Source organism: Panulirus ornatus, chromosome 59 (genome assembly GCF_036320965.1).
Source record: "Panulirus ornatus isolate Po-2019 chromosome 59, ASM3632096v1, whole genome shotgun sequence".
NCBI classification, from domain to species: domain Eukaryota; kingdom Metazoa; phylum Arthropoda; class Malacostraca; order Decapoda; family Palinuridae; genus Panulirus; species Panulirus ornatus.
The window spans coordinates 13,474,263-13,498,225 of record NC_092282.1 but is presented as its reverse complement, the minus strand read 5'-3'; the positions used below and the strand labels follow the sequence as shown (position 1 = coordinate 13,498,225).

The window sequence follows — 23,963 nt, the reverse complement described above, 5'->3', positions numbered from 1 at the left end:
TAAACATTTATTGAAAAATTCTTGGTAGTTTCACAGTGTTCGTATTTGTACCCACTTTTAAAATACTGGGAACTACTTTTCTCGGAATTTCATTTGTTTTCATGTTTTTCCATTACACTCCTCTCGCGTCTCAAAAAGAAACATCTTTTCTTTGAGGTTTTTAGCTGAACTGTAAGAGGAGGACACACTTGCTCCGCGAAAGACTTAGGGTAGTAAGGGTAGACCCTAATGCAATGCAACTAGACTCCACGTGTATATTGAGGGTAATGCGAGGTATGCTGTGTACATGGCTGATACTGAAATGGTGAATGAATGCAACTAAGTTCCATGTTCAGTGTTTAGTGAAAGGCTATAGATTTTTGCACGTGGATGAACCCGACTGATAATTGTGCATCTTTTTTTTATAGCCAGGTTGTTGAATGATTTTATATTTCTGTTTCTTTGATGAATAAACATGACAAATTAAAATTTTCAGCGTTTATAAGACCAGGGTAGAAAGTGGGGGACCAGATCATCGTACGACTGAGGCAGTCGAATCAAGTAAGCGCTCCAACCTGAAGTCTTCCCTCCCTCTTTTTTTGGCGTGGTGGGAGGAGGGTAGAATATCCGGACTAACCGGTTAATGGTACAGATTCTAGTTGTTAAACCTGACTAACTTTTTTCGGGGTTAAGAACCTGGCCCTGGTGATGTCTGTGTGATCGAGGAACCACCAACGTGATCCAGGTTTACAGTGAGTGTCAGAGCGAACGTGGGGGTAGAAAAACCTAGGTCTTGAGTCACGTTAAAAACATTTACCTTGGACATGTGGAGTCGTCTGCTGTAGGATATTTGGAGAACCACAGAACCGTAGACTTAACTCCCATTCTGGTGAATAACCTGACGATATTGAATCACGATACTGAATCTTAATATACTAATCTATTTCCATGTCTTCATAATGCAGGATGAATGCATGATGAACAGATCTTTGTTATGATAGACAGATCTGAAGACAGTAGTTTCCAAAAGGTTTGGTTGACCTCAGGATTTGTACTTGTTCAAGAGTATTCACGTACGTTCTTTGAAGGCTTCATATCCCTTCAGCGAAATTGCCTTCAACATAAGTATGTTTGGCTGTATATCATATGCAGCATATTTAGGGACGGGTAGGTATGCTGAATATGTCACTGAATTATCTATGATCCTCGTATGATATTCCTGCTGGAGAAATGCGTTTGAGCTGTTTACAACGAACTGTGAAATTCATTATCATTGTATGATTTTATATTCGTTCTGGAGGATTTACTGCCATTGAAGAAGAAAGTTTTAGTTTTCATGTTATACTTTGTCCTCCAAGGAGTAGTAAAAGTGAGGTTGGAGAGTTATCATTACCCTTAGAATTGAAAACGTTTAGATTATTTTTATAACCATGATGCAAACACGGCTCCCCCGTCGCGCTAAACCAGCCAACGCCTCTGACTGCGTACCGCTCCTCACTTCCTCATTAAACACAACCTCATTTAGTAGCATCGTGTCGGTTAGCACTAACTCGTTAAGCACCGACTTGGTGAGCAATGCGAGGTCAAAGACCATCACCATTTGGACTGTTCTCTTGAGCAGGGTCATCCAGCACTCCCCTCCGACATTGTCTCATTTAACAGCATTAATCCTCTAGCATCCCTCGCCTAGCGCATCTGAAACACGATATATCAAATGGCTATGATCAATGAAGGCGATAATGTTGATCAGAGGTATTATATTGTTCCGTGGCTCGGGTCTCTGAGGGATCAGTTATAGAAGAGGGACAAGCAAGTGCACAAGTAACCCATTCTACTCATATCTTGGCAAAATTATCTTAATATTATGCAAACGAGTGTTTGACTTTGCATATAAAATCAGATGATAGGATATCTACCACCCATCCCCTCACCTAAACACAGTCTGCATGATCATATCCTGTCAATTGCTCAAGGATAAACCATCAGAACTCCTCCTACCTAGCACCTCTCCCTCTCTCTCAGTGCCAACACTGATCTTCCAGTATCCCTATAATGCCGGACTGGCCAGGTAGCAGGTGGTGTTGTCAAGTAGGTCGTGCACCTTAACACCACAACCTGACCATTTGTGGGCACATTTCTTTAATGTCATTGTGGGGGACGTCCATCACTTTCCCACTGGCTCTTCGTACCTCAACCAATTCACTTTCCACGAGTGCTTTTGCACACCCAAGCCTCCTGTCTCATTCGCTGTTCACTACCTTAGCTGTCTCTCGTGCCTCGAGACTTGTCTGTCTGTCTGTCTGTCTGTCTCTCTCTCTCTCTCTCTCTCTCTCTCTCTCTCTCTCTCTCTCTCTCTCTCTCTCTCTCTCTCTCTCTCTCTCTCTCTCTCAGTCCTCGACATTCCCTCCCTCTGAGCCAGATGGTACTACTACTGTCCACACATCACACAGCAGATCGTCTGTCGCTCTGTGGGCTGCTGTGCGTCGTCGTCGTGAGGAGGACCACCAATATGTACGTTGGCCAGCCAGCCAGCCAGCCAGGGACCAGTAATGCCGGTGCAGTGAACTCCCAAGTAACGGACCCGAATTCTTGCCTGATATCCTGTTCCAGTCCACTCCCACGCAGGCACGGGCGACTTCCGCAAGCAGAGTTTTGTGTGCGACCAAAAAAACAACGAAAGCTTTGTTTGGATCCGCGCGCATGGTAGCTGTCACAAGGGAAGCAAAGTCTGTCTTTTGTATCGTTGGCGGAGCTCACAAGATTGTCGGCATTGTAGTATACAGACGCAGGCAATGTTTCCATTTTCTTTGAGAAGATCATTAGGAGGAGAGTCTGAAGCACGTAAGATTTCTTGAAAATGACATATCTGTATCCGAGCATAATCCTATAACTGAATTAAATGCTTAAAGTATGCATAACAGAGAACTGAAACCGGAAATGCAGCAAAGACATTTTTAGGTACAAACTATTTGAAATGCTGGATTTATGACTTTTGGTCTTCACATTATTTCTCTGGGTCACGTAAGAATTCTTGTGATACTTTGATATTTTGTTAACCAGTCTCTTTCTGGTATCAAGTCGTTGCATGTTGCTACGGTGGATGGAGACAAGAGTTGAAACATTTCACGTACTGTAGATATGACGTGACGTATGGAAGGAGACCTGACGTATGGAACGAGACGTGACATACGGAACGAGACGTGACTTACTGAACGAGACGTGACGTATGGAACATTTGGAGCAGTATGTGATGGTTGGTTGTTTGGTCATTGAGGTATAGCCACTTTCACGGTCATGAAGGTTGTCAGCGTCAAGCTACAGCTACCAGTAGGAAAAAAAAAAAGAAGAAAATGAAATAAGATTTTTTAACTCCTTCTCCAGGCTTTGGATGTATGAACAGTTAATCTTACCTCAAGTGGCAAGAATGAAATTTCTTGGAATACTAAGTAGTCGTGGATATCCACAGTTCGCTTAGGATCAATAATTTCTTGAAAATCTAGAAAGAAGAAAATATAACGTATTAGTAATTTAGAAACGATCTTAGTCCCTAGTGTGAATATATGATATTTTCACCAGTTACTGAGGGATTTTAAAATGTTCTGACTTCTTATTTCTTCATTCGTGGCCAGATGTTCAGAATAACACACATGTTCTCACAGCAGACAACTGCTAGAAGCTGCATGTATGCATGCAATGATATGAATCTATATTTTTTTTTTTTGGAAGCTGTTACGGAAGTTACAAAAATTTTCCTTGAAGCAGTTTTCCAGATACGTTGTTCTACATTCATTTGTGTATATGTTTGAAGCAACATTTCATTAGCTGTATTTTGTGAATCTAAAAGTATGAGGCGTTTAAAAAGGTGATTAATAGATATGTATCAAAATATTCATCAGTGTCAATTCATTGCTTGATATTCCAAAGATATTTCTACATTTTGCCCTAATATTCCCCTATCATTCATATAAAATCAAACCAAAACTCCCCAAATTCATATATATTTTGTCTGTGAATATTAGAATATTCATCCGTGTGAATTTATTGATTTATGATCTAAAAATATTCTCATTTTTGCCCTAATATTCCTCTATCATTCATATCTATATTCAAACCAAAATTTCCAAAACTCATGTTGTATATTTTTTCTGTGAAAATTACAATAAACAAACCTTTCAGCAAACGTGTGATTCCTAGTCAATGATGTCTTAATTCAGTGGGAATAGAGACTCCCTGCTGTCGGGAGCAATATCCGTCCCTGGAAACACGTAGCTTCAACTTAATACCTATTTGTTAACAATTTCCCGCTTTAGCAAAGTGGCGTCAGAAATAGATGACTGAGCTTTAGAGGAAAAATCTCCACTTGGAGTGTGAGTTTGAATGGAGAGAACCTGGAGGAAGTGAGGTAAAAAGCAGATGTGAACCACAGCACGGGTGAGGGAGCTTAGGTCCTGGTTGTGGAAAGAGAGCTCATTATAGGTGAGGGCAAAGATGGGTATGTTTGATGGTATAGAAGTCCCGACGGTGTTGTTTGGAAGTGAGGCATGGGATCTAAATAAGAGCGTACGGAAATGAAGTGCTTGAGGGCAAGATACGGTGTGAGGAGAGTTGAATGAGTAAAAAGTTATAGGATGAGAGTGAAATGTGATAATGAGAAGATTATGGTTGAGAGAGAGCCGAAAAAAGAATGAATGAAATGGTTTGGACATATGGAGAGGATGAGTGAGGAGAGGCTGACAATAAAGGAGGCATGTGTCAGAAATGGAGGGGATAAGGAGAAGGACAAGGCTGAGTTGGAGATGGATGGATGGAGATACAGCTTCGTATCCTAGTTGTAATGAATATACAGTAGTGTAATCCAGCTATAGTAAAGATGTAGTGATTTAATTTCCCTTCCTTTGAGAGGAGGGAGGGTGGCTAATAACCCTTAATGAACCCATGACTCCTGTGGGTGAGGGTAGAATGGCAGCGGTTGCAGGGCTGAAGGCGAGACGAGTCATCTGCTGCATGATGTGGGAGAGTGACATAGCTAAGGCGATAACCCATCCAGCCCCTCATCATGAAGACCTGTTCTCCACAGATATGCATTACTGAGGATTAGGGTCTTCTGGCCTTTGTGATATTCCCCCAAAGGATCATGAACATTATGACACGAACCCTTGCTTAGAAGGGAAAGAGGCCAGACGGGCCCGTGGAGAATTCCATGAGCTAGCTGTGGTCTCTGATAAGATGGTTAAGGAGATGAAATGCGTAGACTTGGACCGTTTTCTGTCGATCAACTGGAGGTCGCATGTTATAGATAAAGAGAACCACTGTAATATGAAGACACTTGCTATCTTTGATATGCATGAGTATATATGTTATGTCTATCTTATCATGGTTGTAAATGATGAGTCTGAGGTGGTGGCTAGGTTGTGTATTGTTGGAAATGTTACCACAGACTATCATTTCATCTATCTTGTAAGCTTGGACATCTGGTTACATTAGAGGATCTTTTTCGTTGTTCCTGTAGGCTGATAGTCTGTTTTAGGAGTAGGACTTCGTTGTGTACAAAAATCATACCTTCCATTGTCACTTCACTGCTTAATTCAAAGCCAGGTAGGTACAGCCATGTTCCTCACTGTCACTAACGAGTGTTTAACGCCAGCAGTGTACACAGTGCCATACTTTTCACCGTCACTTATAATGTTCAAGGCCAGCAGTGTACACAGTGCCTCGTCACTCACGAGCGTTCAACGCCAACAGGATATACAGTGTCTCATTTCCCTAATGTCTCGTTACCCACCGTTACTCACGAGTGTTCAACACCGGCAAGTACATACAATGTCTCGTTTCCCTAATGTCTCGTTACTCACGAGCATTCAACGCCGGCAAGTGCATACAATGTCTCGTTTCCCTAATGTCTCGTCACTCACGAGCGTTTAACGCCGGCAGAAAATACAGTGTCTCGTTTCCCTAATGTCTCGTTACCCACCTTTACTCACGAGTGTTCAACGCCGACAGTATATACAGTGTCTTGATTCCCCTCGTCACTCACAGGCGTCCAAGGCCAACAAGAGAATTATGTCATTTCTCGAATGAACCACTCGATGCTAGGCCTACCTTGACCAAACAGCCAGTACTCATTATGAGCTTATGGGTTATTCTTTCGTATGCTAGCAGTTATATGTGCCTCTCTCTGTGCCTGTGAGGATAGGTTCTCATATGATTCTTATGGGTGAGTGTTACTGGCAACTGCCACACAGACCAAGCAGGAAGATTGTATTACGGATGGAATGCGTTTAGAACATTATACAACGTTATACTTAAGGTTACACTGATACAGATCAAGTGGGAAATTGTCTGACGATTGGAAATAGATATTTCCATATGGATTTATTTCGCGTATATCTTTAATGGTATGTACAGATACCAGGTGTGACCGAGCTCCATCTGCAACTGGTTACACCGCGAGTGAAAAGTCATCTTTTTCGAAGCTGCATAATTGAGAGGAAAAGTCTCGTCAAAGAAATTTTCACTCCAGAGGAGTCTGCATTTCCCTGCTACTTTAAGGGGCGCAGTCTTTAGAAAGAGTTCCTGGGTAATACAAGGATTCTTTCATGAAAATTGGTCCTTTGGTAATCATGAACAAGATATGCTACAGATGCCATAACTGATTACAGCCAAAGTTATGGTCTTGATGTAAGACTAGGGTAGGCTGCTTACGGTCCCATGGGCTTGACCCGAGCCTAATGCAAGAGGAAGTCCTGCCCGTGATGTTACTACAGATGTAAAGATGAAAAAAATCTGCTTATGTTATTGGTGTACTTGTAAGATACTACGGAGCATCAAAAAAGCTGCAGGTTCAAACTGAAATACACATTTACAAATATTTTGCCTTAGGATAAGATGGGAATTGTGACGGAAAAGACTTCAGAAACTTCTAGTATTTTATTCGTGTCAAAATCAGTCAGTTTGAGTTCTCTGACGAACTATTTTTCTAGGCAGTCACTGAAATCAATAACTATTGCCGAGGGATTATTAGAAGACTTATACAGAAGGAAGTTGTAACTTCAGAAGAAACTCACTAGCATACCAGCTATGGTTAGAAAAATCATTGGACACACTAAAAGAATTATAGATTCATGTAAGGAAAATATTACGAGCGAAGGAGTCGTTTTCCTACATTGCATAATCCACTGGGAGGCCATTTGACGAGGAATTTCACGAACGTGTATTGACCGCTGTTACTAAAGAATGTGAAAGTATATTACAAACTCCGAGGATAAGGATTGAATCACGGGAAAGTCGTTCAAACTTTTGGTAGCTGTCAGTATCCACATCTGCAATGGTATTTACCACACAATCGTTCGTTCTGGTACCTCAAGTTTGGGTTATTATAGTCCCGAAGTGCGTGTGAGAGACGAAAAAATGATACTCACTTCCATGAAGGAAGTTCATAATAGAAAAATAACTCTTATTTCCCCGCACAATACAGATCAAGGTATGCTTATGCAAGTTTACGTTTACCGTGGATATGTTAGGCCATTTGAAATCATCTAATTCTAAAGCTGCAAGGCAGAGGGAAGCTTTTGCATGATATATATATATATACATATATATATATATATATATATATATATATATATATATATATATATATATATATATATATATATATATATATATATATATATATACACATACATATACAACACTGCTACATCATTTGCTTCAGGTCATCTCTCCCGCTTGGCAAATCAACACTGAGCAGTACTGTCACGTTGTAACTTTAAAACAAGTTATAGTGAATGACAGTTCGGAAAGAAAGGAATATTAACGTCTGTGTTGATTTGTGCACTGAGTTCTCCCGTTGCTCTCACGATCTAGAGAAACTAGGGAGTCAAACAACTTCAGTATCAAACATCTTTCCATCTAATGAGCATTGAGCACCAACTAATCACCAGGTGGAGTTGACTGACTTGCAGAGTCGTACAGTCAAAAAGTAGGAGTAATTCAAGTCAGTATTACACACGTATGCTGCACTTAGTGTCCATAACTCTTAAAGTTTAGTAAGAGCCTTGCCAAAAAATATGCAGTCTTACGTGTGGATTTACCTACTTGTGATCAGACTCTCCCCTCGTAAAATTGAGGAAAGATGATCATCGAGTACCATTGCATATTGCAATCTACACTGCAGCAATAATCTTGGAGTCTGGTATCCAATATCTTATTCGAGTTTTGCTTGCAATATTCCTTATACCATTAGGTGAATAATGATATTTGTTCATGATATCAAAATCGCTTCGCTACGAGTTTTGATTGGTGAGTAACAATGGCTTTAGTAAATGTTGCTTGAAACTCATCGACAAACCTCATAAGAGACTCGAGGCATTGATAATTTTTATGCCCTCTTGTTTGTTCTCCATTTACCAGTACACAAACGTATGTATACATGTAAATATATGCATATATACATATGTGCTTGTCCGTATCTTCGAGATGATGGCCAATAGAATGCAAATTGAGTCACTGTTTTTGCTGTACGGGTCCCAGTCATAAGAGCAGTATATCCAATAGGTCTTACGACTGAAGCCTTTGCGCACCTGTGTTGTACCGTTGGATCAGGGGTGAAAACTTTTTCTGTTTACGAGTTGATTTCGACGTGAGACTGACCTGATACGAAAAGCCTGACTGATGGTTCCCTCGCATACACTACATACAGTCACTCCGTTAGTAAATGGATTATTCTCGCCACAGTTTAGTGGCGAGAAGGTCACATCAGGTAACAGTAATGTCGGGTAAGGTTATCTGTATCATCTAGTGTGGTATGTAATACGAGTGTGATCTCTGTTAAATGCTGTGCAAAAAAGCAGAGAAAGATGTTAGGCTCTTGAGCATGACGGTACGACCTTGAACACGACGGTACGACCTTTTAAGTACAACAGTACGACCTTGAGCACGACAGTGCGACCTCAGGGTATGACTAACAAGCTCTGAAGGATCAGGTCAAAGGTCAGGTCATCATCACACGCAAGGGTCGTAACTCGGCCTTTACGAGACGTACAATCATAATGAGGAGGTTAATCTTAACCCCTTGTTGCTATGGATGTACCTACGAAAAGCTTATCTTCACCTCCCGTCTTGCTCCTAATCATATGCAGTTTCCAAGTACTGGCTTTTGACGTAACCGAAAAAGTCGAAGTCGAGGAGGTACTGATCGTGGAGCATGCCCATATCTCTACGGTCTAGCTGCTCCAGGTAGTGATCTACGCGAAGTAGTTTCCCAGGCGGCCGCCAGGCTGAAGACTGTACCTGTGAGTAGAGAGCGACTCTGATCAGCTCTTAAGCGTCCATGAGCATGACATCAAATGACCTTTTCAACAAATGGAAGAATGTCCTTCATGATGTTCGTTCTTATTGGTATCGGTTATATAAAAGATGTTTACCATCGTAGAACAAGACTAGACAGCCCCTGTAGCAATATCAGAACAGCTCGACTCACATCAGACAACTCCGGCTACATACACAGAGCAGATATTAGCCAAGCAGCTGTTGCTGGTCGAATGTCTGGGTGATTTGGTGTCTCGATATCACTACATGGGCTGGGATGACCCACTGTGTCATGACGTGTTCACAATAACTTACGTCTGTAAGTAACTTACATTTTTAAGGTCAGTTACGTTGGCTAGCGTGAGGAGGAACTTTTCATCTTCCTCCAGCGTCTCCATCTTGAGGATGAGGTCGTAGTCAGCAGCGCACACGTTACACTGGACCCAGTACGGCCTCCAGCAGTGTACCTGCAGGAGAGGTTAATGTTAAGTTCTCAATGACTTGATGTGACCGATCCTAGCATCTCTCTCTCTCTCTCTCTCTCTCTCTCTCTCTCTCTCTCTCTCTCTCTCTCTCTCTCTCTCTCTCTCTCTCTCTCTCTCATCCGAATACAACATTTAAGTTCTTAAACCAGACAGTGACCATTTCTTCGAGAACTGGGGTTATAGAACGAGCAATGGTCATCATAAAAAAAATAAGCAAGGAACTTGCTAGAAAAGATGTAACGTGTACTTTATATATTATAGGATCAGTGGATGGATGGATGGAAGAAACTGAGTGATGAGACCGTGAGTGTTGACAGCATCTGGAAATTCAAACTGTTGTCGGAAAGTGAAAATAGAGTTGGGGAGATCGGGCTCCCATGATTGTACAAACCCCTCCCAGTACAGTGCAAATGATTACAAGACCGTAATTATGCATGTGAGTCACGCCTACAGCTACGTACATCCCAACCTCTTATCTCCTCTTGAGGCACCAGCCCCCTCAATGTTATTCATTCCATTCAGCTTCTCGATGTCACTCTGGACGATAGACTAGACTGGAAAGAACACGTCAGCACCATCATCAAATCCTCCAGAACATTTGGACAACCTGCACCTGCACTCGAGATCATTTATAAGACTGTTATTCTTCCCAACCTGAACCTCTGCCTTCCACGCCTGGTCTTTCTCCCCGTCCGCCGAGTAATAAGGGCTTCTGGAAATGATTGAAGAGAGGGCGTGCAGGATCATATCCTCGGTCCCTCATATACCATCTATCAGGAGGTGCTAAGCTCACTAGTCCTCCTCCTCCTGGGTCTAACCAACCATCATCTGAACCTCCTTAGACAGTTTCAGGAAGAAGCTACTGCATCATCCTAGTCACCATCATCTCCTGCACGGAGAGATCCCACTCTCCTGAGTCGACGGCATCACAACCACATCAAGCCCACCCGTGTCCATGCAAACCGCCACAAGAACAGTGCTTCTCCAACCACAATGAACGTTTTAGATAACATATAGCGTTTGTGTGACGACCTTGCTAAAACCCCAATGTTACTGCATATATTTCATCTCCATATGTTCAGTCTTTGGCCGCAGGTGCTACTCAGTATACCGTTGAAAATCACTATCAATACCCATCCATTTGCAGACAGGATGCAAGACCACCAGTTAGACATGGGCTTACCTTAGACTTCCAATCGTCTGGCGTGTGTAGCGATCTGACTGTATCGATCAGGTGAGCCACGAACTCTGGGAAGGTCGGGTAGGGGAAGTTAGTAGTGACCTTCTTCTTAGCAGTCTTATTTTTCTTCTTTCTATACTTTTTGATGATCTTCCGCTGCAGGCGCGTGAAGAACCCCGGGAGAGGTTTCGTCGTCGCTATCTTGTCCAGGTAGGCGGCGACAATCCTGGCAAAGGTGAGGAAGGATCAGCAAGCAGTCAGTGTGTCTAACTCCAGGGATCATTACGTTGTATGGTTCAAGCTGTTAACACACACACACACACACACACACACACACACACACATACACACACACACACACACACACACACACACGTATATGTATACATGTATACATATGTATACAAGTTTGTTGAGTATTCCTGGGACATTGTATGGGAGGGTATTGATTGAGAGGGTGAAGGCATGTACAGAGCATCAGATTGGGGAAGAGCAGTGTGGTTTCAGAAGTGGTAGAGAATGTGTGAATCAGGTGTTTGCTTTGAAGAATGTATGTGAGAGATACTCAGAAAAACAAATGGATTTGTATGTAGCATTTATGGATCTGGAGAAGGTATATGATAGAGTTGATAGAGATGCTCTGTGGAAGGTATTAAGAGTATATTGTGTGGGAGGCAAGTTGCTAGAAGCAGTGAAAAAAGTTTTTATCGAGGATGTAAGGCATGTGTACGAGTTAGAAGAGAGGAAAGTGATTGGTTCCCAGTGAATGTCGGTTTGCAGCAGGGATGTGTGATGTCTCCTTGGTTGTTTAATTTGTTTATGGAGGTGAATGCAAGAGTTTTGGAGAGGGGAGCAAGTATGCAGTCTGTTGTGGATGAAAGGGTTTGGGAAGTGAGTCAGTTGTTGTTCGCTGATGATACAGCGCTGGTGGTTGGTTCGGGTGAGAAACTGCAGAAGCTGGTGACTGAGTTTGGTAAAGTGTGTGAAAGAAGAAAGTTAAGAGTAAATGTGAATAAGAACAAGGTTATTAGTTACAGTAGGGATGAGAGACGAGTCAACTGGGAGGTAAGTTTGAATGGAGAAAAACTAGAGGAAGTAAAGTGTTTTAGATATCTGGGAGTGGATCTGGCAGCGGATGGAACCATGGAAGCGGAAGAGAGTCACAGGGTGGGGGAGGGGACGAAACTTCTGGGAGCGTTGAAAAATGTGTGGAAGGCGAGAACATTATCTAGGTAAGCAAAAATGGGTATGTTTGAAGGAATAGTGGTTCTAACAATGTTATATGGTTGCAAGGCTTGGGCTATAGATAGGGTTGTGCGGAGGAGGGTGAATGTGCTGGAAATGAGATGTTTGAGGACAATATGTGGTGTGAGGTGGTTTGATTGAGTAAGTAATGAAAGGGTAATAGAGATGTGTGGTAATAAAAAGAGTGTGGTTGAGAGAGCAGAAAAGGATGTATTGAAATGGTTTGGTCACATGGAGAGAATGAGTGAGGAAAGATTGGCTAAGAGGATATATGTGTCAGAGGTGGAGGGAACGAGAAGTGGGAGACCAAATTGGAGGTGGAAGGATGCGTTGAAAAAGACTTTGAGTGATCGGAGCCTGAACATGCAGGAGGGTGAAAGGAGTGCATGGAATAGAGTGAATTGGAACGATGTGGTATATCGGGATCGACGTACTGTCAATGGATTGAACCAGGGCATGTGAAGCGTCTAGGGTAAACCATGGAAAGTTTTGCGGAGCCTGGATGTGGAAAGGAAGCTGTGGTTTCGGTGCATTATACATGGCAGCTAGAGACTGAGTGTGAACGAATGTAGCCTTTGTTGTCTTTTCCTAGCGCTACCTCGCGCGCGTGCGAGGGGAGGGGGTTGTCATTTATGTGTGACGGGGTGGCGACGGGAATGAATAATGGTAGCAAGTATGAGTTATGTACATGTGTATATATGTATATGTCTGTGTATGTATATATGTATCCGTTGACATGTATATGTATGCATATGTGCATGTGTGGATGTGTATGTATATGTATGTATATACATGAGTATGTGGGTGGGTTGGGCCATTCTTTCGTCTGTTTCCTTGCGCTACCACGCTGACGCAGGAGACAGCGACAAAGTATGATAAGTAATGAAATAAGAAATAGATATATATATATATATATATATATATATATATATATATATATATATATATATATATATATATATATATATATATATATATATATATATATATATATATATATATATATATATGACATACATTCACATACACATAAAAAGATGTATACATATATACACATGTGCATATTCATACTTGCTTGTCTTCATCCATTCCTGGCAATACCCCGCCCCACAGGACACAACCTCGCTACCCCCTGCTTGAGCGGGGTAGCACTAGGGAAACGGACAAACATATGCCACATTCGTTCTCACTCAGTCTCTAGCTCCCATGTGTAATGCACCGAAACCACAGCTCCCTATCCACATCCAGGCCCCACACACTTTTCAATGGTTTACCCAAAACGTTTCATTTGCCCCGGTTCAGTGTACTGACGTGCTAGCACGTCGACCCCAGTATACCGCATCGTTCCAATTCACTCAATTCCGTGCACGCATTTCACCCTCCTGGATGTTCAGGCTCCGATCGCTCAAAATCTTTTTCACTCCATTTCTCTACCTCCAATTTGGTCTCCCGCTTCTCATTGTTCCTTCCACCTCCGACACATATATCCTCTTTGTCAATCTTTCCTAACACATTCTCTCTATATGTCCAAACCATTTCAACACACCCTCTTCTGCTTTCTTAACCACGTTTAACACGTTCTTCCGACTACCACACATCTCTCTTACTCTTTCATTACTTACTCGATCAAACCACCTCACACAACACATTATCCTCAAACATTTCATTTCTAACACATCCAACCTCCTCGCAACCATATAATGCTGTTGGAACGACCATTCCTTCAAACATACTCAATTTTGCTCTGCGAGATAACGTTCTCTCTTTCCACAGATTCTTCATCGCTCTCAGAACTTTCGCCCCCTCCCCAACCCTGTGACTCAATTCCTCTTTCATGATTCCATTCCCTGCCAAGTCCACTCCCACATTCTATCCAAAACACTTCATTTCCTCCAATTTTTCTCCATGCAAACTTACATCCCAACGAACTTGTCCCTCAACCCTGCTGAGTCTATCTTTGTTCTTATTCAAATTTACTCTCAACTTTCTCCTACACACTTCCAAACTCAGGCACCAATTTTTGCAGTTCCTCACTTGAATCAGCCAGCAGTGCACTGCCATCGATGAACAACAACAGACTCACTTCCAGGGCCCCTCTCATCCCCAATAGATTGCATACTCTCATACACAGTAAAGCATTGCGGGGGAGCATGCAATACCTGGCATACGGGTTCCTCACCACGAGCACACGTAGGCTCTTCTTGAACACTTCGTCTCTATCCTGGGGGTCGTCGGGAGGTGGAGAGGAACCAGGTGTTTTCTGGTTTCTGTCAACCTCCACCTAGATGAGAGATGGTCACGTGATACGTCACTGTACAACGCTCTGACAATTGTACTGATATATATTTCATATTCATAATGTAATGATATTCTATTTCTATTTTAACATAAAGGCCTCCAGTATTCTTCTATATGTACACTGAAATAACAATATTTGCCAATTCATTCTCCACGTAGGCCTTAAGACTAACTGGACTTGAATATCAAAAAGAGACTAGGGTGGAACATGTAACTTATGGGGTGTGGAGGATATCTGGGTAGGATGGAAGGATCATGTATCTTATGGGGTGTGGAGGATATCTGGGTAGAATGGAAAAAGCATAACGTCACAAACCTTTAGTGAGAAGTCGGTGATGCCATCGCCTTTGAGGAGTGACGAACTGAACATATGCTTCAGCCACCCTGTCGGTGACGCCTGCAGAGAGAGAGAGAACAAGTACTACACACAGCTCATACACAGTTACAGCATCATGGGATCTGTATGAGACTTACCATAATGTATGTTATCCCAGTGATTAGTTCCTTTTGCTACATAAACCTGTGTAATATTTACCTTCCGTTATTAACCCTTGAGTATGACGGTATAATCCTTGGGTATGTTGGCTTTATCATGTCGTAGGACGTCCATCATACCAAGGGTCATACCCAAGGGTTGTGCCTTCGTGCTAAAGGGTTATATCTTCGTGTTCAAGGAGTAAGGCCTGGGAAAAAATCTTAAACAAATTGCCTTATTTTTCTTACTCTTCAGTGGGAGCAATCAATTGCTATTTGTTCCTGTGACGATCTCTTGCAGTCTGAAACATGCACCGTCAATCATACTTCGAGCTACGCGACCCCATGATCCTTTTTAGGGGACTCCCTTATCGCCGAGGATTTCAACGAAGCGCATTGACTACTGCTGATGGCAGGTCATATAATCTTGTGGTGTGTGGTAAGTGCAGGTCCTTTGAAGAGTAGGACTTCCATGTCTTTAGTGTGGATGTTGCATCATGGGCCTGAGGGTTCCTGTGACATATCGATATCTTTAATGTAGAGGAGATAGGTGGTGTCCAATGCACAGACACAATGAGTGACTCATGTGTGTCTGGGGAGTTCAGTTTCATATGGGACTAAATTGGCATCTAGTGGGGTGGACTTCATGACTGTATAGGGTAAATGGTTATCTATTGTTTTTTGGTTCATTATGACGTGAATGGGTTGGGATATAGGAGTATGGCAATTTGTGAGTAGAGATGGCTGAAGTGTGACATCGAGGTGAGGTTTACATTTCTGTGTAAAGGTTGGCTGGTGGTTATGAAGTGGCTCGGATGGGAGAAATAAATACTGATGTATAGAATTAGATGCCAAACATGCTGATATGAAATAGTACTGGAAGTATAACTTGTTTCACAGTGTAGGGGTTTCTCGTTGCTAAGCAGCCGGTGATTGTTCTGAGTGCTCTGTTTAAGGTAGCTTACAGTTTTGTTACACTTGCTTTTGAGAGGGTGGATGACCAAGCAGGTCAGGTGTAGTTTAGAAAGGAGTGGATATAATTCTTGTTGAGGATACCGAAGGATTCTATTTCTTTTCCTAAATTGGTTCCAGTGAGTGGCTAAGGGCGTCTAGTTTGTGTATGGACCTTGTGTTTAGTGGAGTGATGGTCCAGTGTGCTTCATATAAGATGCCAATTGGTATGGTTGATATTTGTGGAGTGTGATGACTGATAATTCAGAGTGATATGAGGGTGCAGAATGCATCCAATTCTTTCAGACGCTAAGACAATGATGCTGGATTTGACGGGATGCAAGCATTCTGTTTTGTGCAAATCAGCTTTCTGCTAAGGTGTTGTGTTGTGAGGCAATAAATGCAGTCGACATTCAAAAGAATGTTTACACTGTGGATTGTGGTGGAGGACACAGGAAGTGCATATATATATATATATATATATATATATATATATATATATATATATATATATATATATATATATATTATTATTTTTTATTATACTTTGTCACTGTCTCCCGCGTTTGCGAGGTAGCGCAAGGAAACAGACGAAAGAAATGGCCCAACCCCCCCCCATACACATGTATATACATACGTCCACACACGCAAATATACATACCTACACAGCTTTCCATAGCTTACCCCAGACGCTTCACATGCCTTGATTCAATCCACTGACAGCACGTCAGCCCCGGTATACCACATCGCTCCAATTCACTCTATTCCTTGCCCTCCTTTCACCCTCCTGCATGTTCAGGCCCCGATCACACAAAATCTTTTTCACTCCATCTTTCCACCTCCAATTTGGTCTCCCTCTTCTCCTTGTTCCCTCCACCTCCGACACATATATCCTCTTGGTCAATCTTTCCTCACTCATCCTCAAACCACTTCAAAACACCCTCTTCTGCTCTCTCAACCACGCTCTTTTTATTTCCACACATCTCTCTTACCCTTACGTTACTCACTCGATCAAACCACCTCACACCACACATTGTCCTCAAACATCTCATTTCCAGCACATCCATCCTCCTGCGCACAACTCTATCCATAGCCCACGCCTCGCAACCATACAACATTGTTGGAACCACTATTCCTTCAAACATACCCATTTTTGCTTTCCGAGATAATGTTCTCGACTTCCACACATTCTTCAAGGCCCCCAGAATTTTCGCCCCCTCCCCCACCCTATGATCCACTTCCGCTTCCATGGTTCCATCCGCTGCCAGATCCACTCCCAGATATCTAAAACACTTCACTTCCTCCAGTTTTTCTCCATTCAAACTCACCTCCCAATTGACTTGACCCTCAACCCTACTGTACCTAATAACCTTGCTCTTATTCACATTTACTCTTAACTTTCTTCTTCCACACACTTTACCAAACTCAGTCACCAGCTTCTGCAGTTTCTCACATGAATCAGCCACCAGCGCTGTATCATCAGCGAACAACAACTGACTCACTTCCCAATCTCGATGTATTACGTAATATATGTAATACGTCTTTACTCTCATGTGAACAGCAAAACACACAGACTAAGCCATATAACCATTTATAGACCAACCCCGAGGTCTGAATGACCACCTGGGTTGGGTGCAAACCGACTTCCAAGCCTAGCTTTCGAACCCATGTAAATTCGACCCCCGAGCTGGCCTTTGCAGACTCATGATCTCTAACACTTAACCACTACACTATGAAGACCATCCAAGGCTTCAGCTCTGAACACTCCTATATGTTGTTTGAAAGTTAACGTGTCGGCCAATCAGAACATTAGATTAAGAGCAGCCGCACAGACTCTTCGGAGCGTAACAGTTGGCACCGGGAGGTGAACCGTCAGACCATAACTGAAACCCAACCACGGATATTTTTGACCGCAGCAACTTTAGTTATACGGTATTGGAGCTGGAATTACCGCGGCTGCTGCTACCAGACTTCTCCTTCAATGTGTGTATTCGCATGCAAATTGTGTGTGTGTGTGTGTGTGTGTGTCTAAACAGCTGAATTGTGTCTGTTTTCTTTTTCTCTTTTTTCTTTTCTACCAACCTTTATTGTCTTCAGACTGTCTGTAGGAAACCTGCATCGTAATGTCTCGAACTTTGATACTTTTCACTTTCACTGAATGTTTACTTAACTTTCTCCCACTCGCGTCCACCACAACATAACAAACAGAAGTACTTCTTGATGTTTTTTCTAATTTTCTTTTTCCTCACTTTTCTCCTGTTCCCTCTGGCTCATCCATATCTCTACTTACCATTCATCTCCACCTCAGATAGATAATCCATGTTGACGTTGTCAAAGCCACTGAAGAAAACCCTCCCTTCTGTCGGCGCGAACCAGTCTTTGTGTGATACCTTCTCTCTGCAGCTCACCTTCTTTTTTAAGTTCAGGAACACTCATCGCTGCTCCTCTTTTGGAACATCTCCAACAGTGTCGTCAGGGGTTCTCGCCTTGGGCGCGCATTTATGAGTTCCTTACCCGCCTAGATAATACATCGAGATTGCTACCTTGAGGTGCTTGATGAAGGTGGACGAGGGTTCCTTAACAGCCACCTTGTAGATGGTGTTCTGTGGACTCGAACATCTAGTTGGTGCTTCTAGATCCCAGGTATGTAAAACGAGAGACACTCACCTTGTAGCTGGTACACACAACAACCCTGCAGTCCTGGTAAACTATAACCTAATGGAACGTGTGTGTTCATCACAACTTTCATACCCTGTGGATGGATCCACCAGGACCTTGTAGCTGGTACACGCTACAGCCCTGCAGTCCTGGTAAACTATAACCTAATGGAGCGTGTGTGTTCCTCACAACTTTCATACCCTGTGGATGGATCCACCAGGACCTAACCTTGTAGTATGGTATACCAGGAGCCCCTTCTTACCTTATAGGTCGGGCACCAGAGGATGTTGGGCGTGTGGTTGGCTTGCCAGACGAGGGAGAGTGGAGTGGACACAGCCAGATTGGACCGCGAGCTGCACCCCTTATTCAAGAGTTTGATCCTATCGGTCATCTCACCTAGGCGACTCTTCAGGTACAGACGGTCCTGCAGGCGGGACACAAGTTGACAATCAGTTGCTATTAAAAAAATTCACGTCGGTAAAAGTGTAATTCAGGTCCGTGGCAGCAAAGAATTACGAACATTGTCTAATATATCTTGTAACATTAGTTTCACCTAAAAGTAATTTTTCCCATCAAACGATACATGAGCAACTCGAAAGCAAGCAGGGTATCAAAGAGGTTGGGAATGTGTTAGGTCAAATAACGTAAAACACGTGGAAAAACACATTTAGAAATCAACAAAACCTCAAGGAAAAATTCACGTGATTTCCCAGAACTCATTTCCAATGTTGTTTTTGAAGTATGTAATGTTATGGTCCTTTGGGATTTCGTCCACCTGGTGTGGCTGTAGGAGACAAGAGTGTGTTCGTAGGAGGGTTTGTGATCATTCTTAAATGAAACTTTGTGACATATTCTTTTACATGATTTCCTCGTATGAAAATGACGTACAGAAAGTGAGTTAGTAGACTTACAGCTTGAACATCCACATAAGAACGCTTTCCCGCCTCCCAAAAAAATCTATTGAAAGCACATTTGTTTACTATATCTGTACCAATTGAACGAAACATTCGGGAATAGAATGGACGCCTCTCTTTCACTACATTGAAATAAGATAGATCTCGGCCACTGGGGAAAATCAGGTCGGGATTTCCTAGTTGCAGTTCCAGTGTCTATCATCATCTGTGTTTCTCATATCCAACATTTTTACATTTCCCACATCTTCGAGGACCTCCCTACTTTCACGAAAGTTATCACAGAAGTTAAAACTTACGTTGGACTAATTCGATGATGTAAAGTTGTTGCTGTATTAGGTGAAGCAAACAGTATTTTACGACGTCCGTCGATATTTCAGGGTCACTGGCCATGTGACCATAGAATAAACCTTGAAGTTAAATTCCTATGTCCTGTTGGACTATATAACGTGTATGTGGATGTCGACGAGGGAACTATCCAGAGGCGGTGTTTCCACCATTGCGTGTGGGGCAAATGGCAGTTGGGTTATGTTCATTCGTGCGACGTCTTTTGAGATGTGGTTAGGCCTTATAACCAAAGGTTGCCTTCAGAGTCGTATTAAATTTTGGATTAATGTTCCCTTTCAGGTTTACATGTTCAGGGACTGTGTAGAGAAGAATTCAGAAATGTTCTTTAAAAGGCTCTTTGTCACGGACAGTTTTCATCAGCTGGTTGAACCAGTTTGGAAATGATACTAATATCATATAAAGGAGGACCAGAAATCAGGGCACCTTTAACCACAGGATATATATTTATATATATATATATATATATATATATATATATATATATATATATATATATATATATATATATATATAGAGAGAGAGAGAGAGAGAGAGAGAGAGAGAGAGAGAGAGAGAGAGTGAATTGGAACGATGTGGTATACCGGGGTCGACGTGCCGTCAATGGATTGAACCAGGGCATGTGAAGCGTCTGGGGTAAACCATGGAAAGTTTTATGGGGCCTGGATGTGGAAAGGGAGCTGTAGTTTCGGTGCATTATAACATGACAGCTAGAGACTGAGTGTGAACGAATGTGGCCTTTGTTTTCTTTTTCTAGCGCTACCTCGCGCGAGTGCGGGGGAGGAGGTTGTCATTTCATGTGTGGCGGGGTGGCGACGGGAATGAATAAAGGCAGCAAGTATGAATTATGTACATGTATGTATATGTGTATGTCTGTGTAGGTATATATATATATATGTATACATTGAAATGTACAGGTATGTATATGTGCGTGTGTGGACGTGTATGCATATACATGTGTATGTGGGTGGGTTGGGCCATTCTTTCGTCTATTTCCTTGCGCTACCTCGGTAAAGCGGGAGACAGCGACAAAGTATAATAATAGATGAATATATATATATATATATATATATATATATATATATATATATATATATATATATATATATATATATATATATATGCAAATAATCACTGGCCAGTTTAGTTTACAATATGACAACGTCATGTTACCGAGTGCACGTAGTGGCAGAGCTGGGCGGACACCTGTGTACCATTCTTCCGCCTCGAATAAAGGACATTCCTAAACCAGAGTCAAGCTAGATGATGATGACTACTCGGATGAGCTTGTGATGCAGTCACGTGCCACAGTACTTTATCAGGATTGGTTGTTTCGGTGATCTCTCCTCCAATAGGAGGTGAGTGGGATGGGTCTGTCCCACTTAGGGAACACAACCAGAAAATATCACAACACTCGGGTGGATGTCTTAATATTTCGTACGCTGACAGAGCAAAATCTATTGAACAAATATCTAATATTTATGAGTCAATACTATACAGCAAGTACTATTGTTCCGTTATCATCAGTGAGTACTATAGTTCCATTATCGGTGAACCATCATATGCAATTAACAGAAACTGTAATGTCTTTACGTTGAACTTGGGAACGCAAGGCAATCTGGTTAGCATCGGCAGTGACATGGACCACCGTGGCGGATGCTAAAACTTGAATGCGTTTGTGAGTTCGATCCCTCCGTCACTTGTACTTCCATCATGAATAAGTATAATCTCGTTAAAGCATTTTTCGCGTCAAAGGTGTGCATCCTGTCCCTGCTACTGATTATAGCGCAGGCTTAAGAGCAGTAGGATCCCCTATAAAAGGGTTGCTGGGGTAACGCCAGGATCCTTTCTTAAAGGGGTTCTGGGGTAAATAATGATGTGGTTATTGCATGAAAGTGCACTTGGGAACTTATCGTGTTTCATTTTCCCCGTGGACTCATAGGAATGTGTGTATATATATATATATATATATATATATATATATATATATATATATATATATATATATATATGTATATATTCTTTCTTTTGTGGGTCCTGGATGTGGTTTCGGTGCATTACACATGACAGCCAGAGACTGAGTGTGAACGAATGTGGCCTTTGTTGTCTTTTCCTAGCGCTACCTCGCATGGGTGGAGGGAGGAGGGGGGTCATGTGTGGCAAGGTGGCGACGAGATGGACGAAGGCAGCAAATATGAATATGTATATGTGTGTATGTATATGTATGCATACGTTGAAATGTATAGGTATGTATACGTGCGTGTGTGGGCGTTTATGTACAAGCATGTGTATGTGGGTGCGTTGGGCCATTCTTTAGTCTGTTTCCTTGCGCTACCTTGCCAACGCGGGAGACAGCGACTAAGTATAATACAAAAATAATGAATAAATCATATATATATATATATATATATATATATATATATATATATATATATATATATATATATATATATGGAAAATTAGAATACTGGAGGGGAGGATTTCCAGCCCCCCCGCTCCCTCCCCTTTTAGTCGCCTTCTACGACACGCAGGGAATACGTGGGAAGTATTTTCTCCCCTATCCCCAGGGATAGGCTGCTTTTTGTATGCATGCGTGAGAGCCAGTACAGAAATATTCATTCTAGATGTACTCGACATCTATAGTCGCTGACTGTCTAACTCTTACTTCACTCCTAGTCCTTTCATCACATACCGAACCTGAAGACAGTTATTTTTTTTTCATTCTTAAAGTTGCCTCTAACATATCGCCTACATATAAAGCAATCGGACACCTTCCTGCCTCAACACACATGTTTGATAATGTAAAAATCTTACACGTTGGTGTGTGAGAAGTTGCTGTACCACGTTAACCGACACGTTCTTAAAAACAGGACGAAGCTTTAATGGTGAGAGGATCACCAGCATATATATACATAGTATTAATGACAATGACCTTAAGGACAAGGGCAATCACCTTCTCGTGAATGTAGAAACGACATCAAATTAGGATCTGACTGAAGTGTTCTCCGAGAAACTTTACGATTAAAAGTGAATCTGTCACATTACCTGTTTCGAGTAAGCAGAGAGGTCGAGGTTACTCAGATAGGAGCCTTCCGAGGGCTTGAGCACTGGGTGCGTCCACACAGCCGCCCCTGCCTCGCTGTTGCAACCGTCATCCACCTCTGTGTTCGTGGCCTCCTTCGACTCATGATCTTCTGTGTCTTGTACTTTCCTTGTAGCATTCATCAATTGATCTCCTGTGTCTTGTGCTTTCCTCGTAGTCTCCATCAATTGATCTCCTGTGTCTTGTGCTTTCCTCGTAGTCTCCATCAATTGATCTCCTGTGTCTTGTACTTTCTTCGTGGTCTCTATCAGGTGATCTCCTGGGTCTTGGCCTACGGCCCATCGCTGCGACACCGACCCGTTAGTCTCCCTAACTTCACCGTGACCTTGGGCATGAACTCTCCCGACTTGCATTAGTCTGAGTATCTCGCTGTGGGAGAACTTCAAGCTCAGCACACGGTCACCATCATTGACCAAGACCTGTGCAGGGCCTGACGAAGTCTCCCCAGAATGGTAGTAGTACATGAAGGCGCCGACGAAGATCAGCAGTGCGATGACCTTCGCGACTCTGTGGCTGGAGAGCGTCATGACGTGAGTGATGCTGTGCTTCACATCAATCGGCTTCATCTCATCACCGTCACTACCTTCATACGGACATGATTATCTCTAAGATTCTGATGACTGAATAACCCCTCTAGCGTTCCATTTGCGAGAGAACACAAAACATAGCGAATGTGTTTTAGTCGGTGGGTGAAATTTCCTCGATATTTCCACAAAGTTTGACACTCATGATGAATGATGAAGAGTTCGTGCGAGGCGCAACACACACGCGCGACACTACCTAGAAAACCAGCACTTGCCTCCTCGCCAGCCGAGCAGCGACTGACAGCCCGCGGTCAACCGAGGGGGTCGGGCTACGGCCTCCTCCCTCACATCCTCACACACCTCACACAACCCTCCCCCCCGGTCTACACCTTAACCATACTATACCCCCGTTTAACTACGTATAGTAAGGGGCATTGCTCTACAAGACCATATCACATAATTCTTTAATCTTATGAGCGTCTGTTCTTGAAATAGCACTGG

General features: G+C 42.5%; 1 protein-coding gene across 1 annotated transcript; it reads right to left on the bottom strand.

Annotated features, from left to right (window-relative positions):
• Positions 1-6,891: 6,891 nt before the first annotated feature.
• Positions 6,892-23,742, bottom strand: LOC139767107 (carbohydrate sulfotransferase 11-like). Its single transcript, XM_071696090.1, has 7 exons — positions 22,881-23,742; positions 18,842-19,003; positions 14,813-14,893; positions 14,358-14,479; positions 10,957-11,179; positions 9,621-9,755; positions 6,892-9,270 (listed from the first exon to the last, which is right to left on the bottom strand). The coding sequence occupies exons 1-7, from the start codon at positions 23,502-23,504 to the stop codon at positions 9,106-9,108; spliced, it is 1,512 nt and encodes a 503-aa protein (XP_071552191.1). The 5' UTR covers positions 23,505-23,742; the 3' UTR covers positions 6,892-9,105.
• Positions 23,743-23,963: the final 221 nt, after the last annotated feature.

What these genes read in the sequence shown, in the direction of transcription:
- LOC139767107 (XM_071696090.1), bottom strand. Translation starts at nt 23,504, where the DNA reads ATGAAGCCGATTGATGTGAAGCACAGCATCACTCACGTCATGACGCTC. An exon ending in TCACCGACTTCTCACTAAAG is followed by an intron (nt 14,480 to 14,812) that starts GTTTGTGACGTT and finishes TCTCTCATCTAG; the next exon opens with GTGGAGGTTGACAGAAACCA. An exon ending in CAGACGATTGGAAGTCTAAG is followed by an intron (nt 9,756 to 10,956) that starts GTAAGCCCATGT and finishes CCTCTCCTGCAG; the next exon opens with GTACACTGCTGGAGGCCGTA.